At 40.5% G+C, this 23,421-nt stretch overlaps 1 protein-coding gene across 4 annotated transcripts in view; it reads left to right on the top strand.

The window, feature by feature from the left end:
• Positions 1-23,421, top strand: part of inpp4b (inositol polyphosphate-4-phosphatase type II B) — a 196,824-nt gene that overhangs the window by 57,128 nt on the left and 116,275 nt on the right. For 2 of the 4 annotated variants that reach the window (XM_035168576.2, XM_047341924.1), the window contains exons 1-2: positions 11,784-12,085; positions 19,308-19,352. In XM_035168576.2, the coding sequence (XP_035024467.1) occupies positions 12,001-12,085; positions 19,308-19,352 (130 nt within the window). In that variant the 5' untranslated portion in view covers positions 11,784-12,000. Of the gene's footprint in view, positions 1-11,762; positions 12,086-19,307; positions 19,353-23,421 lie in introns of those variants that run through there. The other 2 variants (XM_047341928.1, XM_035168521.2) reach the window with 2 other exon arrangements.

Genomic DNA, 23,421 nt, shown 5'->3' with positions numbered 1-23,421 from the left:
CTGTACAGGTCACACTTTTCCAAAAGTTCACTGCTTTTTTTTTATTAAACTAATGAGCTTTGAAAGAAGAGGCAGAATTAGAAAACCCTTCCTTAAAAGAAGTGAGTAGTCAAATACGTAAATCATTACGTTCAGCAAGGAGGTAATGTTTGTTTGTGGTAGCAGGATTACGCAAAACCGACTGGACGGTTTACCACAAAATTGCGAAGAGATGTTGTCTGTGTTTTTGATGGTTGGCCAACCAAAGGCTTTGTAGGAGTTCCATTGATCAATCTTTATTTCGTGACCTTATAATCATTTTACCCTGGTTTCATAAACCTGGCTAAGCACAAGCACAAGAGCAAGTAATTAGGATATGGGGGCTGGCAAATCTGTGTCTTCAGTCAAACTGAAAAGCTTTAAAGTGTGACACAAATCTGACGCAGGTAATTCAGAGGACACATTCTGCTGCCGCCCACATCAGCAGAGGCCAACTACTGAGGCAAGTAAGTAGGTACAGAAATGACAGATTGCATGGATTCTCAATAATGTGAATTGTGTATAAATAGAGTTGAATAAGCAGGATATCTTTATTTATATCCATATAAATTATATCTTATATGATAAAGACCATAATAAGAATCAAAACCATAAAACCAAGTCCATAAAAATGTGCTCAGCGTAAATCTAATTCTATTAGCACTAGTCCTGCACTCTGAGAAAACGTGAATTCCTTCGCCAATGACAAGTGGTCCTCTTTTGCTTTTTTATATGAAACCTGTCCCTTTTAAACATGCATCAATATCTCACTTCTCCAGCAGGAAAAGAGAGATGAAAAGATCACAAGAGTGTCTGAGCATCTGTCTCTACTGGAGCCCTGTGATATTCCTCTGATATCCAAGCTAGCCCTCAGCATTACGTTTCACTCTCTAAGTGAGTGAACACCCTAACATCTAATGTATAAACATATAAATGGCTGTGTTTTAAGCAGGTGCCTCACAGCCCTGAACGTGCACTCATTTTCCCAGCATGTTTTATTCCACGTGGCTCTGCTTTCTAATTGGAGTTAAATATAATCCTTCCCCATCAGCAGCATTGTGGGACTCAGCAGAGAATGAAATGTGAGAGAGAATTTTCTTTACATAAGATTCAAAAGGCTGAGCAGGAAATTAGCTTGGTTGACTCCCTGTGATTTGCATATTTATATGATTTGTTTTAATGGCCATTAAGTTTGCCATGTAATTTACCACAGACTATTACAGACACACACTAGTTAATCACCATCTCTTTACATGGAGATAAGGTGTTCTACACAAACGTGATTTCTTGCTCACACACTGAGGGTTCACGTGTGTCATTGTTGTCGGCTCAGCTTAATCTTTGTGGGGCAACATATTCAACACAACATTCATCTTCATACATTTTGAACTGTAAATGTGTGGCTTCACATTACTCTTAATCAAGTCTGAGGGTAAGGCAGAGCTTCTGATGCCGGGGGCTGAGTCAATGAGGAGCAGAGGGTATACGTCCACCGTGGGACACCCGTCCTTTTTTCCTGCATTTAACCCAGGTACCAACACCACAGCTTGTTCTTCACTAAGGAAGAAACAGCAATAAATTCTACAGAGCCTGAAACCTAATAAATCATCTATGCTGGAGAAGTTCAGGGTCTCTGCTGAATCTTTGTAGCGAACAAAGGATGTTGTTAATTATCTACATGCTGTCAGTTTTTAAAAGGACACTGACTGTGCTTTCACACCAACCTTGTTTGGTCCGGACCTTCAGACTTTTCAGTTTGGCATGAAAAGAGCCTCGAGTGTTATATAGCCTTTGGTCTGCCTACCAGCAGACCAACATTTGGTCGGACTTAACACTTTTTGGGTAGTTCAGACTATGGTACCTATTGCAGGAAGCTGAGACAGCATTAAATTGTTAAAGAAGAAAAAGAAGTGGATGCGGCTCACAGAAGTGAATCAGTTCATTTATTGTCTCCATTGAAATGGAAAGACGACTTTTACCTATGCAGTTTTTAAAAAAATATGCGATTACAATTGCCACATTGACAACATTAGATGTACACCTGTCTATAAATGATCAATGTCAAGTTTAAGTAGACACAGTAGACGTAGGTAATGACGACAGGATGTAGGTATGTTGTACAAAATTCGTTAGTGGGCTCACTAAGTTGCAATGTGAAACCAAAAGTAACTGGATCAAATGTAAACTTCCTGGTGTGAAAACTCCCCAACAATCTTTTCTATAAACTTCGAACATATTTCAGATATTTTATATTTTCTAGAACACAGATCTAATCATGTGATTTCCAAACCAAAAGAACTGAACCTCATCTCGTGTGGTCCACAGCAGCTCATCAAAAAGTCCTTCATAGATGGATGCTTTTCAGAATGCAGCAAAAATGTTGCACATGTAGGCCTCTTTAAAATTTGAATTTCTGTATTTGTAAAATGTATTAAAGAGTGTATGATACTTAAAATATTGAAATTGGCTGGAGTATAAGAGAGATAATCTTTCATAAATCTGTCCTTGTCTTCTACAAGGACTGGAGGACTCGCTGCTTTCCATTCCGTGTCCTATCATAATGAAAGCAGTTTCATGTTCAGGCTTAATCGACAGTGGAATAGTAGCTTAGTCATAATTATTACACTTCCTCTTCAGCAGAAGGTTTGAATAATGACACATCTGCAGTGTGTGACAATGCTGCACACAGCAACATGAGAACAGACTCAGCACGTTAGATAGGATATCATCTTATTCTCAGAGAGGATGCAACACTACAGAACATGTTAATTAATGAATTATTATCATACAATTTCCTGCTTGGATTTATTTAATTACTGCTTGAAATATGTGTTTGGGATTCTTCACAAATTCAGTTTATTTTAGTGTCTTGCAGTTGTATTTGAACTGTATTTACAGTGGCTTTAAAAAAACAGTCTTATATTTATAGCCTGTAGCTTGAATATTTGAGCAATTATCATAGGTTTCCAGTAGAGACAGTTCACCAATAAAATGTGTCCTCTGAATTACCATACATGCTTGCTATATTGATTAGCACTGTTATATTTAATACCACATTCATTTCAATGTGTCTGTCATCATTAAATTGTCATTTGTTTGTGTTCCAGCTAGCTTAGGTTTCTGAAATCAGACTAAGACGTGTAAGTGGTCAAGAAATGAGCAGTAATCAATAGAACTCCCACAAAACCATTCAACACAAAGACAAATGATCTCCCCATTGATTAAGCGTGTCCTAAAACAATCGAGCAACTCATAAACAAGTAAACAGAAATCACAACATCCGGAATGATTCCCCACTTGGGCCTGGACATAAATACCTGTCTGGAGTACAGCCTCCACAAACTAGAGTGACAACTGTTAGACGTGCTTGCTTCATTTTTATATCCTATTGTCCATTAGTGATCATCTCGCACATTAACAAAATTGTTTGTGGATTGCCAGTAAAATGTTTGCCTGTCCCTTTCACACTGGTGGAAGCCCAACTCTGAAACGTTTGACACAGAAACTTTTGTTTCTTTGTGTTTCTCTCTCTCTCTCTCTCGCTCGCTCGCTCGCTCGCTCTTTCTCATTCTTATTCATTTATGGACGAATCACCTGAATAATGGAAGATTCAGTATTTGATGTCAATTGTGTGTGGGTCAGGAGTTTGTAGGGGCAATGTTCTTTGTCTGAAAGCCAAATGTGCAAATGAATAAAGAATGATAATGCTTAAGATATTATTAAACAAAGGTTTTGCTGACCAGCCTGCAGTAAAAGCAGGCAAAAAGGAGCACAAATAACTTGTAAAATGAGACAAAAAGTTTTGCTTTTGCTAAGTTGGTTCCAAAAGTTCTTTGAAATAGAAAATCAGTGCAACACATAGGCCGCAGAGTATTGTTTTTTGTGGTGACTATTGTGCATTGATGTTTACAGAGTGATGGCCGTGCAATATGTAACTGCATCTCTTTCTCTTTCCATTTCTGTTCTTTTCATTCAGAAGATTGTTTAATGACTCTGATTCTGTGAAAAGAAGCTTTAATTTTCCAAGTAGTAAACGCTCATAAATATTTTTTTCTAAATTACAATTTTAATTAATGCAACCATAGCAAATATTTTGAAATTGTGTTAATTAAGTACTTTATAATGAACACAAATTGAATGAAAGAAAAAACATATCTGATCAAACTTAACAAGGGTTGCTTAGGTTAATTATGGCCTCTCACAGTATGAGTACAATGTTGCTCACTCTTTTTTTTACTAAAATGCTCCATTTGAGTAAATACATGACAAGACCCCGGATTGATATTATGTGACTGCTTTTATAGGCAGTTTATGAACTGAAAAATTGTCTCAATTTGGATGACAGTAATACTTCTGTGCTTTTTTCATTAATGTGATTAAAAAGAAAGATAACACAGACCAGCATCAGCAACCCGTCTGCAATCAGTACTTTTTGCATTAGCATTCATAAATTACCCGATTTCCACACGTACCAAGGACTCCAGAAGAATGAATTAACAGTTTTATCCGCATGTAGCCAAGCTGGAGCGAACCCTCCGCCAGTCTGTAATTACCCATCAGTGGCCTAACTAATCTGGACTGCAGTGTGTGATTCTTCTGTGCAGGGAGAGACGTGCCCTGCCCATCGGAATGGGCCAGACAGATAACAGGAGCACATGGAGCTGTGTATGCCTGCTGTCAGAGAGTGACAGCAGGCATACACAGCTGACAGAGTGCAGGATCAGGAGGCTACTCCTCTCAGCTGTCTCGGTGCCCTGCCCTCAGCACCAGCCTGGCATGAGCTAAGAGTTGGCTGATCCCACATGAATTTTAATACATATCATTTGAAAAAAATAAAGACTGCACTGACGCACACTTTTTAAAATTTTTTATTATGTATGTGTGTATTTATACTGCATTTGTGTATGTTTGCAAGACCTCCTGCTGGCCTGGTAGGAGGCTCTTAACATGGCAGCATCTCCACTGTGCCCTCAGATGCTGAATGACAGCTATGAGCTTAAATAAACCCTTGTTTCTAACCACAATCCTCACTCCTCCCCTTGTCCTCTCCTTCCTCCCTGTCCTGCAGGAGGCCTGACCTTTCCACATAAAACTCAGCTCATCCCTCCTCAGAGCTTTTTCATGTGGCTTCTTGCTTTGACACACAACAACAATAGACTGTAGAGTTTTTTTCATTTGTCGTCTAGGAATCTGTCGGCATCTATACCTTTTTGTTGATGGATCAATCCGCTAATCTGATTTAGTCGCACATTGTTACTAAAGAGTGCTTCAATAGTCCATTTGAAAGATTTCTAAAAACCGAGGTTTGTCAGTTTAAACATGCAGCAGCTCCTTTGAGTCCGGTGACACTCGTGCCAGTGCTCAGAAAGAGAGGAGGCAGAAGATTTCAGGGAGCTAGAGGGAGATTTATGGTTTGTGGCTGAATTAACACTGTGCACATTACCAGGTGACAGTTTATATGCTGTATAGTCCACTGGGAGATGTGAAAGTGGCATTACTCTTAAAATTCTTGCTCCTTAATCTGGAGTCCTTTTGTAGATTTGTGACACATTGGTATAAAGGAGAAATTGAGATTCTTACTTTGTACATTTCATGTTTTGCATGAAATTGTATACAGCTGAGAATATGTTATCCATTTATCTGGTCCTTCAGCTCGTCAGTCCCTTGGTCTAGATAGTCCAGTGTTTTGTTGAACTCTCTACACAACCTTCTTGGCCCATGTTCCATCCTTCCACCAAGTTTTGTGGTAATTCGTTCACTATATTGTTTTTAAATCCCTGTAATTTCTGCAGTTGACAGAGTAAACCTTCATCACCTTCATCACCTTCTCGGACAGACTGTGAATTTGGAGAAACAAAAGAGTCATTGAAAAATGAATCGTTATTCCCCTGATCCAGGCCTGGCTTGGTGTGTACATGTCCCAGCCCTTAAGTAACATCTGAAGTTGATATTGAATATTTCCTGAAAGTTAATACCTCAGCCCAATCCCATCAATATTGTCTTCAAATAATATTTCTCCATGCCACAATTATTTGCTGGATATATTAGAGTGGATGGGGATCAAACCTCTCAGCTGTTATATAGCTTGTTGTGGTCGAATTGAGACGATTCAAGCACAGATAAGACCAGGATATACAGAGTTGTGAAGCAGCTGGGCTGGGATCAGATCAGTTTTGACCTTTCCTTACGAACATGATTTACTTTTAGCAGAACAATCCAGATCAAGAAATATCCAGAGAATCACCCATGGGTAATGAAAATACTTCTACTTCAGTAAGAATGATACATAGATGTTTGCACAGTGGTGTCTGTCTCTCGCAGCCAAGTAATTCAGAAATATAGAAGAAACAACTAATCCATATCTATCCTGTACTTTCAACATTGCAGGTTCTCTTGGGGAGATTGAGTGCCCAGAGCTATTTTGTTTCCACTGTGTCAGAGCCACTGGTAGCACAGCCAGAGTCCTTCTCTTTCTTCTTTGTCACAGAGACTATTGTGACTAAAGGAAAGGTATTGCTCTGCAGTATTTCCTTCAGCATTTTTATCTCCAAGAGTTTATTTGGGATCAAACCACAACTGACGATTAGCAGTCAGCAAAGAAACCAAGGCTAAGTGTGTGAGCAAGTGCCACAGTGATGGCAATAGAACATCATATTTACCTCGGCAAAGGAAAATATGTTTTCACCCCTGTCTAGGTTTGCTAGTTTGTCTGAAGGATTACACAAAAAGTACATAACAGATTTCTACAAAACTTGGTGGAAGAATGTGACATTGACCAAGAAATAACCCATAAAACTTTAGTTGAGATGCTGGAATAGTTTTTTTAATTTTCTTAATTATTGTGAGATGGGGTGTTGTTTTTTTTGTTGTTGTTGGAATAATACATGGATGTGCATGTGGACTGATAATTGTTAGTGTGTGTATATCAGTGTCAGCTGAATTTGAGGAAGCATTTTTGGACAGAATAAGGAAATGGATGTGTCCTTCACTTACTGTGGCGTTGTGCGAATTGGTCCCTCCCCAGTATGGACCAGTATGGATGGAAAAAAACGATGACTTAACATATTGGCCTTTTTAGTATTGCTTCAAGACACATACAGAAAATTTGAATATATGACCCATCTCATCCACCTTCTTCAAATTAAAAAATAACTTCTCCAAGCAACTGGGTGGATCCTTTTTTTTAAAAAAAAGACATTTGAAGTCGACAACTAGGATCTCAGCAGAGGTGCAGTGAGAAAGGATGCAGTAACCTGACATGACAACACATGATGAGAAATCAATAGCTTCATCTCTCTTCACGTTCTCTGAAAGGAGCAGGAGGGAAAAGAAAAGGGTTGGGGGGGGATGGGCGTCAGTTCATTTTTAATGTGAAGAGTATTCATGGGACCTTGACAGACAGCTTGTTGGTCCCATTAGACTGGGTGACACAGATGAATACCGATAATGTGGGGACAGAAACACTGCATTATATATATGCAACATGCTCTATACTACTACTGAATTTTTGCAGTATATAGTTACATTTCTATAGGTACATTAAGAAACACAAATACTATCTGTATATGATGAGGGGAAGTCCACAATCCATGTTTTTATGAATGATTTCAAAAGTTAAGGTGTCAAATTGATAGCTTCCTAAATTAGTAATCTCGGTACCAAATTCCCAGCTTGTTTCAGAAGGTGCAGGGAAACCTTGCAGGGGGAGGGGACGTCCAGGCTGCATAGCTTAACCTGCAGCTACTGCAATACAACACCAGAACACCGGTGGGTGGATGGATTCTTTGCATTCAGTTTGGACTCCAGGAACGATTGCAGCAAATAAAATCTCCATTTAGTTTTTTATACACAAGAACAAATCAGTACAAATACAAGACACTTACACAATGCAAACCTGTTTTAATCCTTTTTCCATTTTATTGAATTAAAAGATTTGACCAGTTCTCAGTGGGTGGTTTAGTGTTTCATTAGTATGATACTGCTCATGTCAACATTTCGGTTAGAAGTTGTTACTAAAGTATTTCCAATGTGAGAGAGAGAGAGAGAGAGAGAGAGAGAGATCCATTCGCTGCAGGAGGATTGTTTCGTTATTTAACAAACTTTAACATCTCTACTCACTCTTTAGTCTTGTGTTAATCTTTATTTTTAACACTGCTAGTGTTACTCATTGTTTTAAACCTAAATCCACTAAACACAATATTTTTCATCTTTCAATCGCCAATGTTTTGTTCGTGCTGTCACCCTGTGTGTGCAGTGGCTTCATTCTTTGCTGTTTTGTAAAATCGGTGGCACAAACATGTTAAAATCAAAGAAAGGGCACCCAGCGGGGGTACAGTAGCTGTCAAGAGGACCAACACTTTGATGTTGTTCTTGTTGTTCTCGTTGTTCTTGTGTTTGCCACATGCAGCACATGCTGAATTTCTGAAACAACAAATAAAACTTTAATACCCAATATGTCATTCAAATACAACAAAACAAGCTGCAAATCTATGTGATTGTATATTGAACAAATGTATAATTTCTCCTGCATGAATGAAGACATTGATTTGAAAGAGGCCAGATGTTGCCCTCAGTATTTATCCTGCCCATTTTGGCCACAGTGTGTATTTACACCATGAGAATGGGAAGTCTCCTGCTGGGGCCTTCACTGCACTACAGCTGTGTAACCTGTGCCCCAGACAATACGCCGAATCAAGCCATTGGCTGTCTAATACTGAGGAGGAGTGTATCACAAATTCTAATTGGCCTCAAGTGCTATTGGAATGGGAAAATGTGAGAATCTGTTATCCAGGCTTTGGGGCTGAATAGCTAAAAAGGGCATGTTTATTTTCTTCTCTTCTTCTCCTCCGAGTACTTGTACTATTCTCCATCTCCAGTGCATTGTCTATTGATTTTCTCTAGTCCCCTCTATCAGTCAGGCTTTAATAAGACAACACATTCGCCTTAAAAAGAAATGTAATAGATTGTTAATGGATCACACCACAGACCTGTTTTCCTCTCTGAAATGTTGTGCGAGCGATCGTGCACACTTGTGCTCAAGATGGTGTTCATGTGAATGTGTGTGCCCCCACATTTCCATTAAAGCCGTGGAAGCACAACGTTCGTCTTGATGGTTTTAGGGAGTAAAGGTGGTGGAAAACAAGCAGTATGTGGCAATAGAGGGATGAAGGGATAAGGACGGAGGCAGTGGAAGAAAGTGAAGAAGAAACCTCCTCGTGCAGAATGGATTCATCTTCTGTCTTATTGCTCCTGCAGAGACCAATTTATCTTCATTTAGGTTTTTTGGCCCTGACACCAACCCAGACCAGTCGCGTGTGATCTGTATCTCTGCTTTCACCAGTTTTTTTTTTTTTATCTTATTGTTTGAGTGTTGATTGAAAAATCTGACAATTCAAACACTATCTTTAGATTAAATCACTGAGGAAAAAATGTGTTGACCCAAAATTGTATTGGTAAATAGATGAAAGAAAGGCTATTTCAGGTTATATTGAATTTATACTATTCTTGGAGACGACCCACATAAATAGGATCAGCTTGCAGGTCTGGTACAATGCAATAACCACAAAGGGTTTTACAACTAGTATTAGAAGTGCTCCTAACAACCATGTAGGAGCAGCAGGCATACCAGATCTTCATAGGTGGTTTAGTTGAGGCACATACAGGTATACTCACACTTCACACACAACGGCAGCAGCCACCACCCAGAACATTCCCAGTGTCTCTGAAGTCCAGCAGGGTTGGGCCTGGTTAGTTCTTGGAAGGTGGACTTGTCTCAGAATACCCAGGTGCTGTAAGGTCAACCCAGCCACTGGGGGTGCACGAGCTAATGCTCTAATAGTTCCAGTCTGAATCCCGGAGGATTGTGTCAGGAACAGCATCCAACATTAAACCTATGCAAAATCAATCATAAATCAGATCAGATGATCTCCTGTAGCCACCCCCAATGGAAAGAGAACAAAAACAATTTAGTCACGCTTTCATAGCTGTCTTTGTGAATTATTTATTTGAAGCAGCAGTAATCATACACTTAAAAACCATAAAATATACAATGTTTGGGTTGCAAATTTGTTTCACCTTTTAGCTTTTTTAACTTTTCTTTACCGGCTTAGTTTAGTTTTTAATGTGTACTCAAACAAATCTAAAAATTGTCAGCAGTGTTATATATAAATATTTAGTTTTGGAGACGTGGTGTTAATTATGTCATTCTTTATATTCTAAATAGGTTCATTGAATATCGTGAAAAGTTTCTCTGTAGCTCATATAACACAGAGATATGAACAAAGTTTCAATGTGACATGTCTTAGTTTCCCATAATAAATTTGATGGTGTCCAACCCCCCCGCCTTATTTCCTCCAGGAGTTTGAGGCTTCTGCTTCCGCTGTGTCGTTATTGAGCTTGAGCTCAGACCACAACACCCTCTCTATTCAGCAGGGTATAAATTAACATTGATTTTAGATATGGCCTTACTGTATCATCATGGCCTTGGTGGCCAAATAACTAACAATAACCTTCACAGTATGAGGGGGTGTAGATATGGGGAGGGCAACAAATAAAGGCACAGGGGAGGAGAGCTGCATTATTCTGTCAGTGCGCCTCTTTATTACACATGCTGATTAAAACAAAATCTTGGGTAGTATTTGCAGATGCCTGTTCCAGATGTGCGCAGATATACATGTGTGTGATCAATCAATGTATTAGTAGATTTTATTTTAAGTGTAAAATTCTCATTTATGGTCCTAATACACTTCACAAAAACAAAATTTATAGAAATGAGAAAAGGGTATAAATAGTCTAATTTGGAAGTTACAAATACATGGGTAACAGTTTCTGCATAGAATATTGGAGTTTAGCAGTATTACAAGGATAAATATTTGTGTTGGTCTGGAGCCTGGATATGAGCCTGGAATGTCAGCCATGAATCAAAGATCCTTCCGAAGGGTTAAATGTTTCAAATTTCAGAAATAATACAGCCATTGTTATTAAGTCAGATTCTGAAATAAATGCCCATGTCTGGTATAGTTTATCGAACAACTCAGAACGCAACCTTTTATTTATTTATTTATTTAACAGCAGGAAGTTCATATCCATTTGGTCAATTATACTTCTGATACACATGCCTCTAAATTTAGACGTTGTTCTACAGGTACATATAACTGTGTATCGTCAGCATAGCATCATCATTAACACAGTTTTGTCTAAATGACATAGGAAACCACTATCATCTCTGCTACTGTCTCTGTTTGACCTGTTGATTAAACGCTGCACTGAGCAATGACATTACCATCTTCCATATGTAACTTCCAAAATAACATGCTGCATTATGCTGGCTTCACCGTATGGAGCTAAACAGTCGGATGCTTGTTAAATGATTCGCTGCTCGAAAAGGGAATGGTGTGTCTTGGTGGCAAGGGGAGGTTGGAGAAGGGGAGGGAGACGGATGTCAGAAATCAGAGGGACCCCTGCTGCCATGTCTGGATGCAGCAGTGGCTGCGCAGTGAGAAGAGAAAAGGAGGGAGACAGGGAGAGAGTGGGCAGAGTTGTGTCTTGCTGGCTGTGTTGCGCTGTGCAGTCTGGTCGAGGTGCCCCACTGACAGCCCAAGATTGATGGATAGAGCTGTGTATCGCACATAACATCAATTCTGTCCTGCTTTCTCTTTCATTCGGAGTCTCACTCCCTCATCAGTCCTCCCTTCCCCTCTCTCTGCCGCTCTCCCTCCCTCCCTCCCTCCCCACCTCTGCTCCAGGTCCCTCGTGGTCCCTCTCTTCCATATTAGTTTCCAAAAGGCATCTTTAATGCTGCAAGCGAGCGAGCTGTGAGGCAGCAAGAAAGCGAGGCGAGCAGGATTGCTATCTTCGTGACAGCTTTTCCGCTTGGCAGGCTGCGTGTGAGCCGGGGAACTGGACTGGACTGTGGTGTTTCGTGGAGGAGGTGGGAGAGGAGTCGGAGGAGCAGGAGGGAGAGCTGAGAGGCAAGCTGGACAGATGGAGGACGGCATCCAACACCTGGGACACTGCATGGTTGACATGAAGGAACTGAGCGCCGACCCTGAAGGACTGATTGCTGCCGGTGAGCTGACTGCACTGTGTTGTGTGTCTGTCTCTTAATCTGCACCCTCCCTCTCTCTCCTCTGTCCTTCCTCATGCAGTTTAACACTGAAACACCTTGGATGGCATCACAGTTGTTTCTGTCTGCTCTATAACATGCTACTGTTTCTATAAATGCTTATTCGAGCGATGTCTAGTTTGTGCGTATTCTCCCTCAGTTTGTTTTTGCATTGTTCTCTAACACGCAGACATAGACAGAATGTGTGTGTTGAAGAGAGAGAAGGAAAGAGAGAGAGGACGAAGGGTGGAGGTACCAGCAAGAGTGAGAGAGGGCAACAATTTTAAAAGCACAATGATCAATAATCAGCTGATGGAATTCACTGCAGTTTTATTGGCTTATCAGGATAACTCATACCTCAGGGTCATGTTGTTGTAATTATGACAAAAGAACAATTGTACCTGTCATTAATATTAAGTACAAGTGGAGTGAGGGGTTAAGCGACATCATAATTTGAAACATATATATCGATCATATATCGATTTTGAAACTCACTGCCTGCCTTCCTCCAAGCTTCCAGTTATGTATATTTGGTCTTTCCAGTGAGGTTGAATTGAAATATAGTATGTCAGAAAACTCTGCCTCACTTGGTTTGAGTCTGCATTGTGTTTTATTTAGTTGCTGAGCAGAAAGTAGTTTGAAAAACACTGTCTAATGCCTGCAAATGATCATGGCCATTTGTGCTTGTGGAGATGTGTTCCTGTGTGTGTGTGCTCTTCGCCTCTTTACTGCAGTTATATTCCATATAGCCTGAAAGTATTGTCACTAATGAGCACTGGCAGAGGCAAACTAGATGTCTCAGTGCCCATCACAACAGGAGAATGCTAAAGAGATTAGCCATATCAGGGATGCCTCAAAGCCTGCTCTCCAAGTTTAATACCTCTGCTTACCAAAAAGACCCACGCTGCATGCAGCACGGCTGAGCATTTCCATTGGCATGCGAGCTTAACGCCATCATCTTCCCCATGGGGATAAGTAAATGGAGCCGTACAAAGAGGAATGAAAGCGCAATTCATGATGCCTTGTCTCCTTTGCCTCGAACCACACAGATACACGCAGAACCACCTACATCCACAAGTACACACACACATACACACACACATGGATATAATGAAACATGCACACACCACTACAACAACACACACACACACACACACACACACACACACATACATGCTCTCACTCCAACAGTTATGACCTGATCACGAACCCTCGATATGCGCTGCTATAAAATCACACAGTCACAGTTTGGGGAGATGACATCTGACAGGTGTGGGAGTGCAGCGGTAATGACAAACACCTCACTGTACCTCCGCTTTGTTTTCCCCGAGTATCCTGGGAGACAAAAGGGAAGCGCAAACCACATAATTACCATGTTTGACACTAAAGACGGGCTGACAACCGCACATTATCAGTCGCAAGGTGAAATAGTTTATCTCCTCCTTCGTGACAGGAGGGAAGACTGGGACCTCTCCGGGTGCTGCTGAGTGCTTATTAAGGTGGGGCTGAATCGGCATTTTACAAACACAAGAGGTAAAATTACCTTATTTTAACTGTTAACTATTCATACTACAATCCGCATATAGACACATGGCTTTTTCCATTAAAGTTGCAACACAAGTGATTTCCATTGCATCACCAATTTATTGATTAGCCGAGTTTGCCTCCGTGTCCTTGTTGACCCCCCCAGCATTCCATCTCCCATCGACGCCAAAGTCAAGACCTCCTCAACACATCCGACTGAATCACAACACAACACCAAACCCTGGCAACGAAACCATCTGTCCCCCCCCCAACTCCTCAATCTCTCAGGGCGGTAATGTGACGATAACTCACGCTCCCATTCAGCACCACTTGTTCTAATGGGATGCCTGTTTTTTTTCCCAAACATCAATCGAGTAAGAGGCACGTTAGCCGGGCTGATGACTGAATCTTCAGAGAAGATGCGCAGGTGCCATTTTAGGCAATTTTAACTACAGAAAATAGGGGAAGCGAGAAGAGAGAGATTTGAAAAAAGAAGTTGGAGGGAAGAAGGACTGCAATTAGTGTTTGTGTATCAGATCGCATCTGTAGTGCCGTTGGTGGCGGTGTCTGTCGTTGGGTGGGACTGGTTTACTGAGACACGGCCAGTTATACCCCTGAAATATCAAATCTCATGAGCCAGCCACATAAGTGAATTATTAATATCACACCTCAAAATCCAGAGTAAATAGTATTTCAAATCATAAAGCAGGATTTGTTGTTAGGCACAGGCTCTTACATGTAATATCTATTCATGAAGAGGATAAGCAGGAGTGATTAGAATGTGTACTATACGCTTTGGGAGAGGGTTTATCAAAGCCCTTTTTGGAAATTGCTTGATTTTCTTAGTTGAGCTGGTAGCGTATGAAGGGGACCGGAGCGGCCACGAGCTTTATTTCCGAGCTTTTTACACAATTATTTTTTGCGGAGTCAGGAATAAGCAGCAATCCCCTGTGGAATCTGTTTGCGCACTCCCCCACATTTCTCCCTTCCACAGTATCTGCCGTTACAAGCTAGTGAGCGGTTATCACGGCGTACGGTGGGTGAGGAAGCAGGGCAACGAGAAGGGAAGAGGGTTAAATTGATCGTCTGCGAGATGGACAATTTAAGTCCCTGTACATTAATTAACTTTGTCATTCCGGAGAAATCACCCAGTCTGCTCACATCCTAATAAATGACCCTCTCCTCTCCCTTCAGCATGCCTTTTTCCCCACTGATACCACCCGCGGACAGGGGGGTGATAGATTGGAGGTACGGTGGGGCTGTGCTGTTATTCCTAGAGCCAGATGAAACTGCAGTATAGCGGGGCAGGCACACCTCATTTGCTTTGGGCTTCTCTGGGAGTTAATGTGCATGTGCCGCCCGCCTGCCTGCTTGCTGCCTGCCTGCTTGCTGCCTGCCTGCCTGTCGCCTTGCTGCGCTTATTACCATATTCATAATGCCAGCGGATATCGATTATAAATACCACACCTGTGCCACTTCTCTCCACATACGTCTCCACACATTGCAGCTGGATCCCTGTTGGGATTCAGATGGACAGTACAGGTGGTTGACCTCTCCTCATGTAATGGGTAATTAGTGTAATTAGACTCTGTGTATTTGATTTGGTCAGCCGGATTCTCACCGAGGGTTAATGACATGCATGCGTGTGCAGAGCTCAAAGACAAGAATGGTGTCACAGTGTACATGACAGGTGTTCAGTCCTCAGGTTGTGCATCGTTTTCTTCATGATTTTAATAACTGTGGTTTACTGACTCGCTGAACATGTGAGCAACAGTTTCCAGACCTGCTCCGGAACACTGTGAAATTAATAAAGTCAGAATTCATTCTCAAAGAGGCAACATGATCTGTTGTCCGTTAAGTGTTTATGGAAGCATCGTGTCAGATGCTTTATTTATAGGACACTCTACCTCCAAGTTGTGCTCTAAAATTCAGACATTAAACGTGCTGGAAGTGATTGTGGGGGAAAGATATTTAAACTCAAAACAAAATCAAAAAACCTCCCTTTACTGGTCCTTCAGAAGCTCCACTCCCCGACATCATGCACTGATCTCCAAGAGTCGGAATTAGCCACAACAAACATTAGAAAGCGAGACAACACAAATTGAACCGGTTCAATGAACCAAAGGTGAGCAAAAAAAAAAAAACTTTCTAGAAACACCTCACAGACGTTCACGCATGTCTTCACCCTTTTGTTTTCTTCTTTTGGTCAACGATAGTCTGTTCTGTTCAGCACGTAACATTTGGAGCCCTAATGTAAAAATGATTGTGGGTGTGATTTCCTATGAGACAGCGAACTTCCACCGGCTAACAGTAACGATCTGGAACAGTAGTGGCGGTGGTCTTTTTTGTGTTGTCCTCCCATCCCTCGATAGTGGGAAGCAGAGGAACTATTACAATATCTTGTTTGAAATGTAACTGCACATGTTTTATTTATGAATCACTAAGAGAGAGGATTAGCTTACTGTTACATACTGTTTATGACCACTATTTCTACTCACAGACCTCCATCTTGCACCCACTACCACTGGTTTTGTTGTGTGTGTGTGTGTAGCACAGATGGAGTCCTCTAAAAACAACTGGACTCTTAAAGCTACAGTCCCTGATGAGAACGTGGCATTAGAGGCGGGACCCAACAGCTGGCACTGTTTCAGCCCACCTAGCTTAAGGGCTCTTTGTTGCCACCTCACAACATGTCAACCAGGCTTATTAAAGTTTCATCAGCACTCACAAGGAAGCCTTAGTGTTGACAACACGAGGAGACATGACCCTTGAGGAATGGAATAATAAGGAGAGTAATGTGAAAACCAGATAGCGATGCAGACAGTTTATTTACATACTTAATTGTCCTATTTGAGTGTTTACTTGCTTACATATTTCAGCTATTTGTGAACCTGATTAATTAGATGTTTACTGTATTTGCATGCATGACACACATTGCACTAAGTTTGCATAAGCCTGTCTATGCAAATGTAGCCCATCCTGACAAGTGTGGCGGCTGACAGAATTCAGTCCACTGAAACTTGAAGACACAAGCAAATTTAGATTTTATTCACTAATTTGTCAAGATATGTGCTGAATTTCAAAATGCACTGTAAGTTGCTTGTGTATTTGGGGGTTTCTTTTGACCAGATTAGCCACGTGACTCTCAAGAGGGCACAGGCTAATGATTTTAGTAGTTTATAATGACTGTTATTCTTTAGCAATCTCCGTACCGTTGTTTCTTTTGCATTAATTCAAGTGAACATTTCAAAAAATATATTTCAAAGGATTCAAGTAAAATACTTTATTTAAAATGGCAAATTTCCCCTTAACATTATTTATAACATGCCTGTAATCACTGACAGCTCAACTTTGAGATCCAGAACATAGTAAACCCCAAAACATTAAGAAAGCCTGTGAAGCTCTAAAGAAACACCTTGAAAATGTTTTACTGACAATTGAAACCTTCTCAATATTGTGAGATTATCTCCAGTGATTTATGAGGGAAAGGACATTTTATGCCCTTTACTATTAAGCTACCCTTGGTATGAAGCTACTATAAAACAACCTCTTTTTCTTGAAGCTCTAAAATCGTGCTTTTTCCCACGAGCAGTTTTTCCTCAGTATTTTCTTGGCAGTGTCTTTCTTCTCCTCGCAGATGGTCAGTGGTTTTAGTTTTGGACAGGCAGGACATGTGGGCTTTTAACATATTTCCGATATGCAGTGTTGCCCTGCACTTTCTTTAATATTGCATCCATTTGGTGCTCGACTGTTGATTAGTCAGTCTTTTTTCTGTGAAGTCTTTTAAGACATGTTTTTTTCTAATGAAAGGCTTTTTTTAAAAAATAAACCGACCTGACAAATTACAAATAAACAAACCTTGACTTGACATAAAAGCTGCCAGACTGGAACAATTAAAAAATACAAGTAAATACTTTTCCGTGTGTGTGGTATTACCTTAAGTTGTGTGGTGCCCATACATCAGTAAGCATCGACTATCCATGGCCCATTAGTGTGGTTGATGAGCCTTACAGAGGCCAATTGTGTCCAGGCACCCCAGAAAATGGAAAACCCCATTAAGTGGTTTTCAAAGTGTGGCACCATCACGCAGGTGTTTCATCGTTTGATTGGTTGTGTGTTGGACTGGGAAGGAGATGAATGAGAGACAGCGCTGGTGACAGGTGTTACTGTCAGTCCTCTCTACTCATCATTATGGCATAATCCCTCAAGGTCGACAGTTACCCAGAAACTCTTGTTCACAAAGACTGTAATGTGTTTGTATAATGTGAAATGGACAGTTATGCCATTCGCTGTAGTGCTTTGGGAAACTTGACATGTTAAGAATCTCAGACCAGTCGTAGATATTTTTAGATATTAGGTTAGCACTGTCGCCTCACAACAAGAAGGTCCTTTTTCCAAATTGCCTTCACCGTGGCCTTTTTTTGGTGGAGTTTGGAGTTCTCTCTGTTTCTGCCTCATCAAGCTTCCTCCCAAAGTCCTAAAAGTGGATACTCTAAACTGATTTTAGGTGTTACATGTGATTACGATTGTTTTTTTGTCTCTGTATGTTGGTTCTTCTATACGCTGACGACCTGTCCAGGTTGTACCCCACCTCTCGCCCAATGTCTGGGATAAAGGGCTTAGATAATATATGGATGGAAGGAACTTGACAAGCTCTTTTTTTCAGACTAAAATAGCTTCATTCTTAACAGTTGCTCCAGTGGAAGGATGAGCTTTCTACCTACATGCATAATATATTGCTTATTTCTTATTTTTTTGGATTTATGCCCTGAACAAGGTTTTATGGCCCCAATCCTGATCCACGTCTTGTAATAGTTTTGTGTCTGTGATACTGATACTCAATCTCGTACGTAATTAACTTACTTAAATGTTGATTAGATTGCATCAGTATCAGACACATTGTAATAATAGAGCCACAAACTAGTGAAAGTCACAACCACGTTTTTTTGGGGAGCTTTTTAATGCAAAAACTGAAGCTCATGGTGCAAAAACATAAAATGTGTAAGTTGAATTTATCCATATGAATGTTCGTTTTGGACGGTGCCATCCCTGACAGGGACATGAGGCCAAACGCTAAGATGACTCACTCTGTTGGAAGCTCAGAAACACTCGGTTCACTTGTGACTGTACAGTGGTGCTACAGAGCGGTGGCTCTTCTCTTGTCTCTGACGAACACTGACAGCGGCACACAGAGGACACACACACTGACAACGGCCATGTTTCATTTAGGCCTATCATCAAGTTAATTAGCTACAGCTGATGTAGCATCACTGACATTGACTTGAAAGCGGCAGCAGAATATTTGCCACACTGAATTGCTAATGCTAATCATTTTTGCGACTGATTATTAGCATTTGAGCGAATAATCGGGGATTCTGTGACATTAACAATTCCCTACTTGCAGAATGTGAACATTTTCAGCTGTTTTTATTTTATAGCATTGTAAACTGAACCTCCTTGATTTGGGACTTTTCAAACTACAAACACACAGACAATTGTAGACAATTTGGTCTCTGGGAAATTGAAGGGGCACAAGAGTTTAGGTTCTGAACTGTGTTATTTTCTGTTTCTGCCATTGTTCTAATGCTTTGCTCTTCCTTCCTTTTTATCTCCCTCTGCTTTTATCTGCCCTCCCCTCTATTTTCCTCTCTCTGTCCCTCAGGTGTTATTCTCACGCCCAAGCTGCCTCAAGTGGAGTTGAGCCTTGGTAAGTCCTGTGTTTACTCTGTCTGTGATTCCAGTGTAATTTTGCTATATAGGGAAGTGCTGCATGTGAAGTTCTCCTACGCTTTGTTGACATCTTTTTAAGCACATTTGATGGAAGACATATGGACTCACTTGCATGGTTGCACATGCAGTTTCAATAATACCAAATCCCTCTTCCCTTGGACCAGACACACAACAAAACATTTTTAGCCTATGAGCCCTCTTGGCTAACATAAATCCAGATGTGCCACTGGTTAAACACAAACCAACAAACAGTCACATGCTGACAGTTACGCTAATGCAGACATCAGTTAGGATAAGTGGCATGTGTGTAGACGCCCGTAATCTTTTCTCAGTTCTGACACACACACACACACACACACACACACACACACACACACACACACACACACACACACACACACAGTGTGGTTAGAAAGGACAACAGAGACAAAGCACAGAGAAAACATCAGCCAGAATGGTGAGAGGGTCCTTTTGTAGAGATCGCCTCATTAATTGTTTTTACACAGCTAATTTGTTTAATTCTATTTCTAGACTATTCAGTGACACTCAGGTCACCTTATCAAAAGCTGAAATATTATTCTTTTGGTCTTTGACAGTCGAAACTGACAGCACCAATGACTGTCGTCTCTGCTGCCCTGTTTCTATCTTCTAAGACAGCTGCTTCATAGGCTTCCTACTGTTTACAGTAAATGGAGATTGAATATACAGATATTTGTGTCCGAAATCTCAATATAATGGGGATAATCCCACAAAGGTTCTGTCCCTAGTGTCCCTTGACGGCCGTCCAGCCGGGGCAATGTCCCATTTGAGTCATTTGACGTGTTTAAACCACAATTGCATGTTGATGCCTTGTAATTTAAAAAAACTCCTGATTGTCCCATTGTCGTTACATAAAGGTCAAAATTACATTTAGCCAGAAAGGCATACAATCACTTAGACAGAGACTGTGTGAGGGTCAATAGGAGTCATTTATGTAAAAGCATGCACACATAGTACTTTCAGGCATACCATTATATCCTGCAAGAAATCGAATAAATATTTTGTAATGCTCGCTTTGGTCTCTAAATGTTCGTTCCATTTGTATTTATATTCAAATTATACACTAGGCTGAGGTTTTGCACTCAGATGGACCAATGATCTGAATATAAATTCTCTTTCATGTAGAAAATACAGCTGACAGCAGGCAGAGAGATGGAATATGTGCTCATGTGTCCACAATGGAAAGTACTTTTATACAATCTATCTTCATGAAAGAAATACAGAAAACATTAAATTACTTTCAGCCTCCGGAAGAAGGTGACATGAGTACATCATATGAAATTGATTATTTTGATGAAATGATAGTTTCAATGATGAAAACAAGAATGAAACTCATCCAGCAGCCACTTACATGCATGTCTGCTTCTCAGAAGGCTCAGCAGCTGCTTGCTTTCCAGAGAAGCTCCAGTCAGCAACATTACATTTAAAGCAAAGCAGGGCAACATGTAGCCCATTTCATGCATAGGAGGTAGGGGTTAAAATAGAAGTTCATTTTAGAAAAGGTAAAGAATCATTCAGAAGCTGCTCCGTCACAACTAATTGACAGGCAACCAGAATCTGAAAGCCCACACAAACTATTCAATTTTTTATTTTTGAAGGGCAACAGAAAAAAAAAAATATTTTAATTCTGCTTTTAAAAGAAGACACAGTCAGAGATGAACTCAAATGCGTAGGAAAGTTATTCCAGTGACTAGGAGCACAACAATTATAGACCTTAAGTAAAGACCAGTGACCAGGGGGTCAGGGCTTTTTAACTTCGTGTGTATTGAAAACCAGTGCAATGATATGTGTGATGCAAGTCCTCTCAAATCTCTGGAGTCGCAGTTTTATAAATTATTTCCAGCTGCACCATATACAGGGGTGAAAAATGTATAGTGAGTATAAAGAGCATCTGTGTGCATATGTTCCTGTGTGTGGTTGTGTGTGCTTTTGTGTAGATTGTGCACAAGAGGGGTGTCAAACCTTCGTAATTAATGATGTAGCTAATATCCCTTCAGACAAACACGGCATTCAACGGTATTAAGGCTGCCCTTAGATGGTGATGATAAGGGGAACTCTTTTAGTAATTGAAGGTCAGTTCACTCATCGCGACAAGCACTCAGCCTAAGAAAACAGTTATTTAATGTTTGTATTTGTGGTTATACAGCCAGATCTCTGAAGTTTGAACTGGCACATTTTTGGGGGTTTTTACAGTGTCCATGAACAATTCCGGACAATTCTAACAACTGGATGAAAAGAAAAGATTTAATAAAAATCTTGAATCAGTCTGCCAGTGTATGATGAATGGCTTTGACATGCCAGGTCAATTTCCTGCCACGATTACCCTCAGTAAAAGCAAAAGCTGAACTTTTTATTTCCATGAAAACTTGCTGAAGTCTTTTTCAAGTAATGTTCTATGTTTTTTTTACAGTTATCATACTCAACCTTTCAAAGCATAATGTTGTAGAAAGTAAGATTTCCACATCTTTTTTTTTTTTCCATCATTCTTTTTACTGCTATTCTTTAACCTCGCTGTTTTATGTGTCCCGATTTATCAGCCGTGTTGTTTTATGAGTTACACCCGGACCAAACACCAGCTATTATTATGACTGTGTGTATGAACTGCAAACTCGCTTACTCACAGTTAAGGGATGATTTCCACCGCCTGTAGCCAGAGCTGCGAAAATGGGATAAGCTGCTTGACGGCTTTGTTGCCATTTCTGCTGCCAAGGCAAAGGAGATTTTTGTATATGCAGTCTTCCACTCGTGTTGTCCAAAAACCCACCCCCCCCATTGTCCCTCAAGATCTCGGACTCTGACCACTCAAGTTCCCCTAGTTGGCCTTGATAGACACTGGCACTGCACCAGTCCACCTATAGGGTCTATCGGCTAAGGAGAAAGGCCACTCTCCCTCCAAAGGTGAACTGGAGGCAGGGCCAATGGACCGCCACCACTCCTGCATAGGCGTGGTCATTACAACACTGCGGATAATCATTCCAACATCCTGGAACATGATGATCCAGCAGTTTACAGGGAACAATTAAGGCCCATGACTTCAGGTACAGCTCCACAATGAATCCAGCCAAAGCATTGTACAGTAGTATGATGCAATCACTTGCCTATGGTTGGCATGGCTGTGTGTTAAAAATCAGAGGAGAGGTCAACCAACACAAAACTCCCTCATCTAGCTAGAGCCCTAGAGAAAATTGTGACTAGGGTACATAAAACTACAAATATATAATTTCTTATGGATATCAATACTTCTAATCAGAACTTCTAATAAAACACCAGAAATGTATAAAATGTGCTATCTTTTTCAAAGTGAATATATAATACTTATATCAGCCTTTCTTCATTTCGAATGTTACTAGAGGGGTGGTTCAAAATATATAAGTCATTATTATTTCAAACAAAAATATCCCTTCTAAAGTTTTACTTTCCTTATGCATATAGTTTTTTGATTTACAAATGGTCTGTGAATTATACACAATTCATTATAAACATGAGGCTCTATTCACACCAGAAACCGCTAATTACAGGCATTATATTAAAGTGTATATTCAACATCATATGCTCGTCAATAGCTTCTACATTTACATAAGTGATAAGCAGCTCTGTGCAGTGGGTGAAGGACATGTTTATCTCTACACGACAGCCCTTATTTCCCGTCCATTTTCCCTAGACCCACTGGCAAACAGGTGTGCCAAATGGCGGCACATGCAAATAATGTTGTCAAATTAATTGAAGCGTTGAAATAATTATCATGATGAATAATCGTCTTCTGGAGATGAGCATATATTTGTCTCCTGTGGCAATTCCCAGGGCTCCCCTCTCGATTAAATGGAATTTAGATTCATTGTGGGGTCACAGAGGCCCACTGCATTAAAACTCATTTCCAGCAAATTCATCTTGAAAGAGCTCCGCATATTCCAATCAAACAAAATAAATACAGCATAGTAATTGGAGCCTCCAAGGATGGGCAAAAATTATTACTCCAATTGCTCAATTGTTATGGTAATTTAGGAATC

The sequence above is a fragment of the Hippoglossus stenolepis genome, chromosome 2 (assembly GCF_022539355.2).
Source record: "Hippoglossus stenolepis isolate QCI-W04-F060 chromosome 2, HSTE1.2, whole genome shotgun sequence".
NCBI classification, from domain to species: Eukaryota; Metazoa; Chordata; class Actinopteri; order Pleuronectiformes; family Pleuronectidae; genus Hippoglossus; species Hippoglossus stenolepis.
The sequence above is the reverse complement of the archived record's forward strand: the minus strand, read 5'-3'. Positions and strand labels throughout refer to the sequence as shown.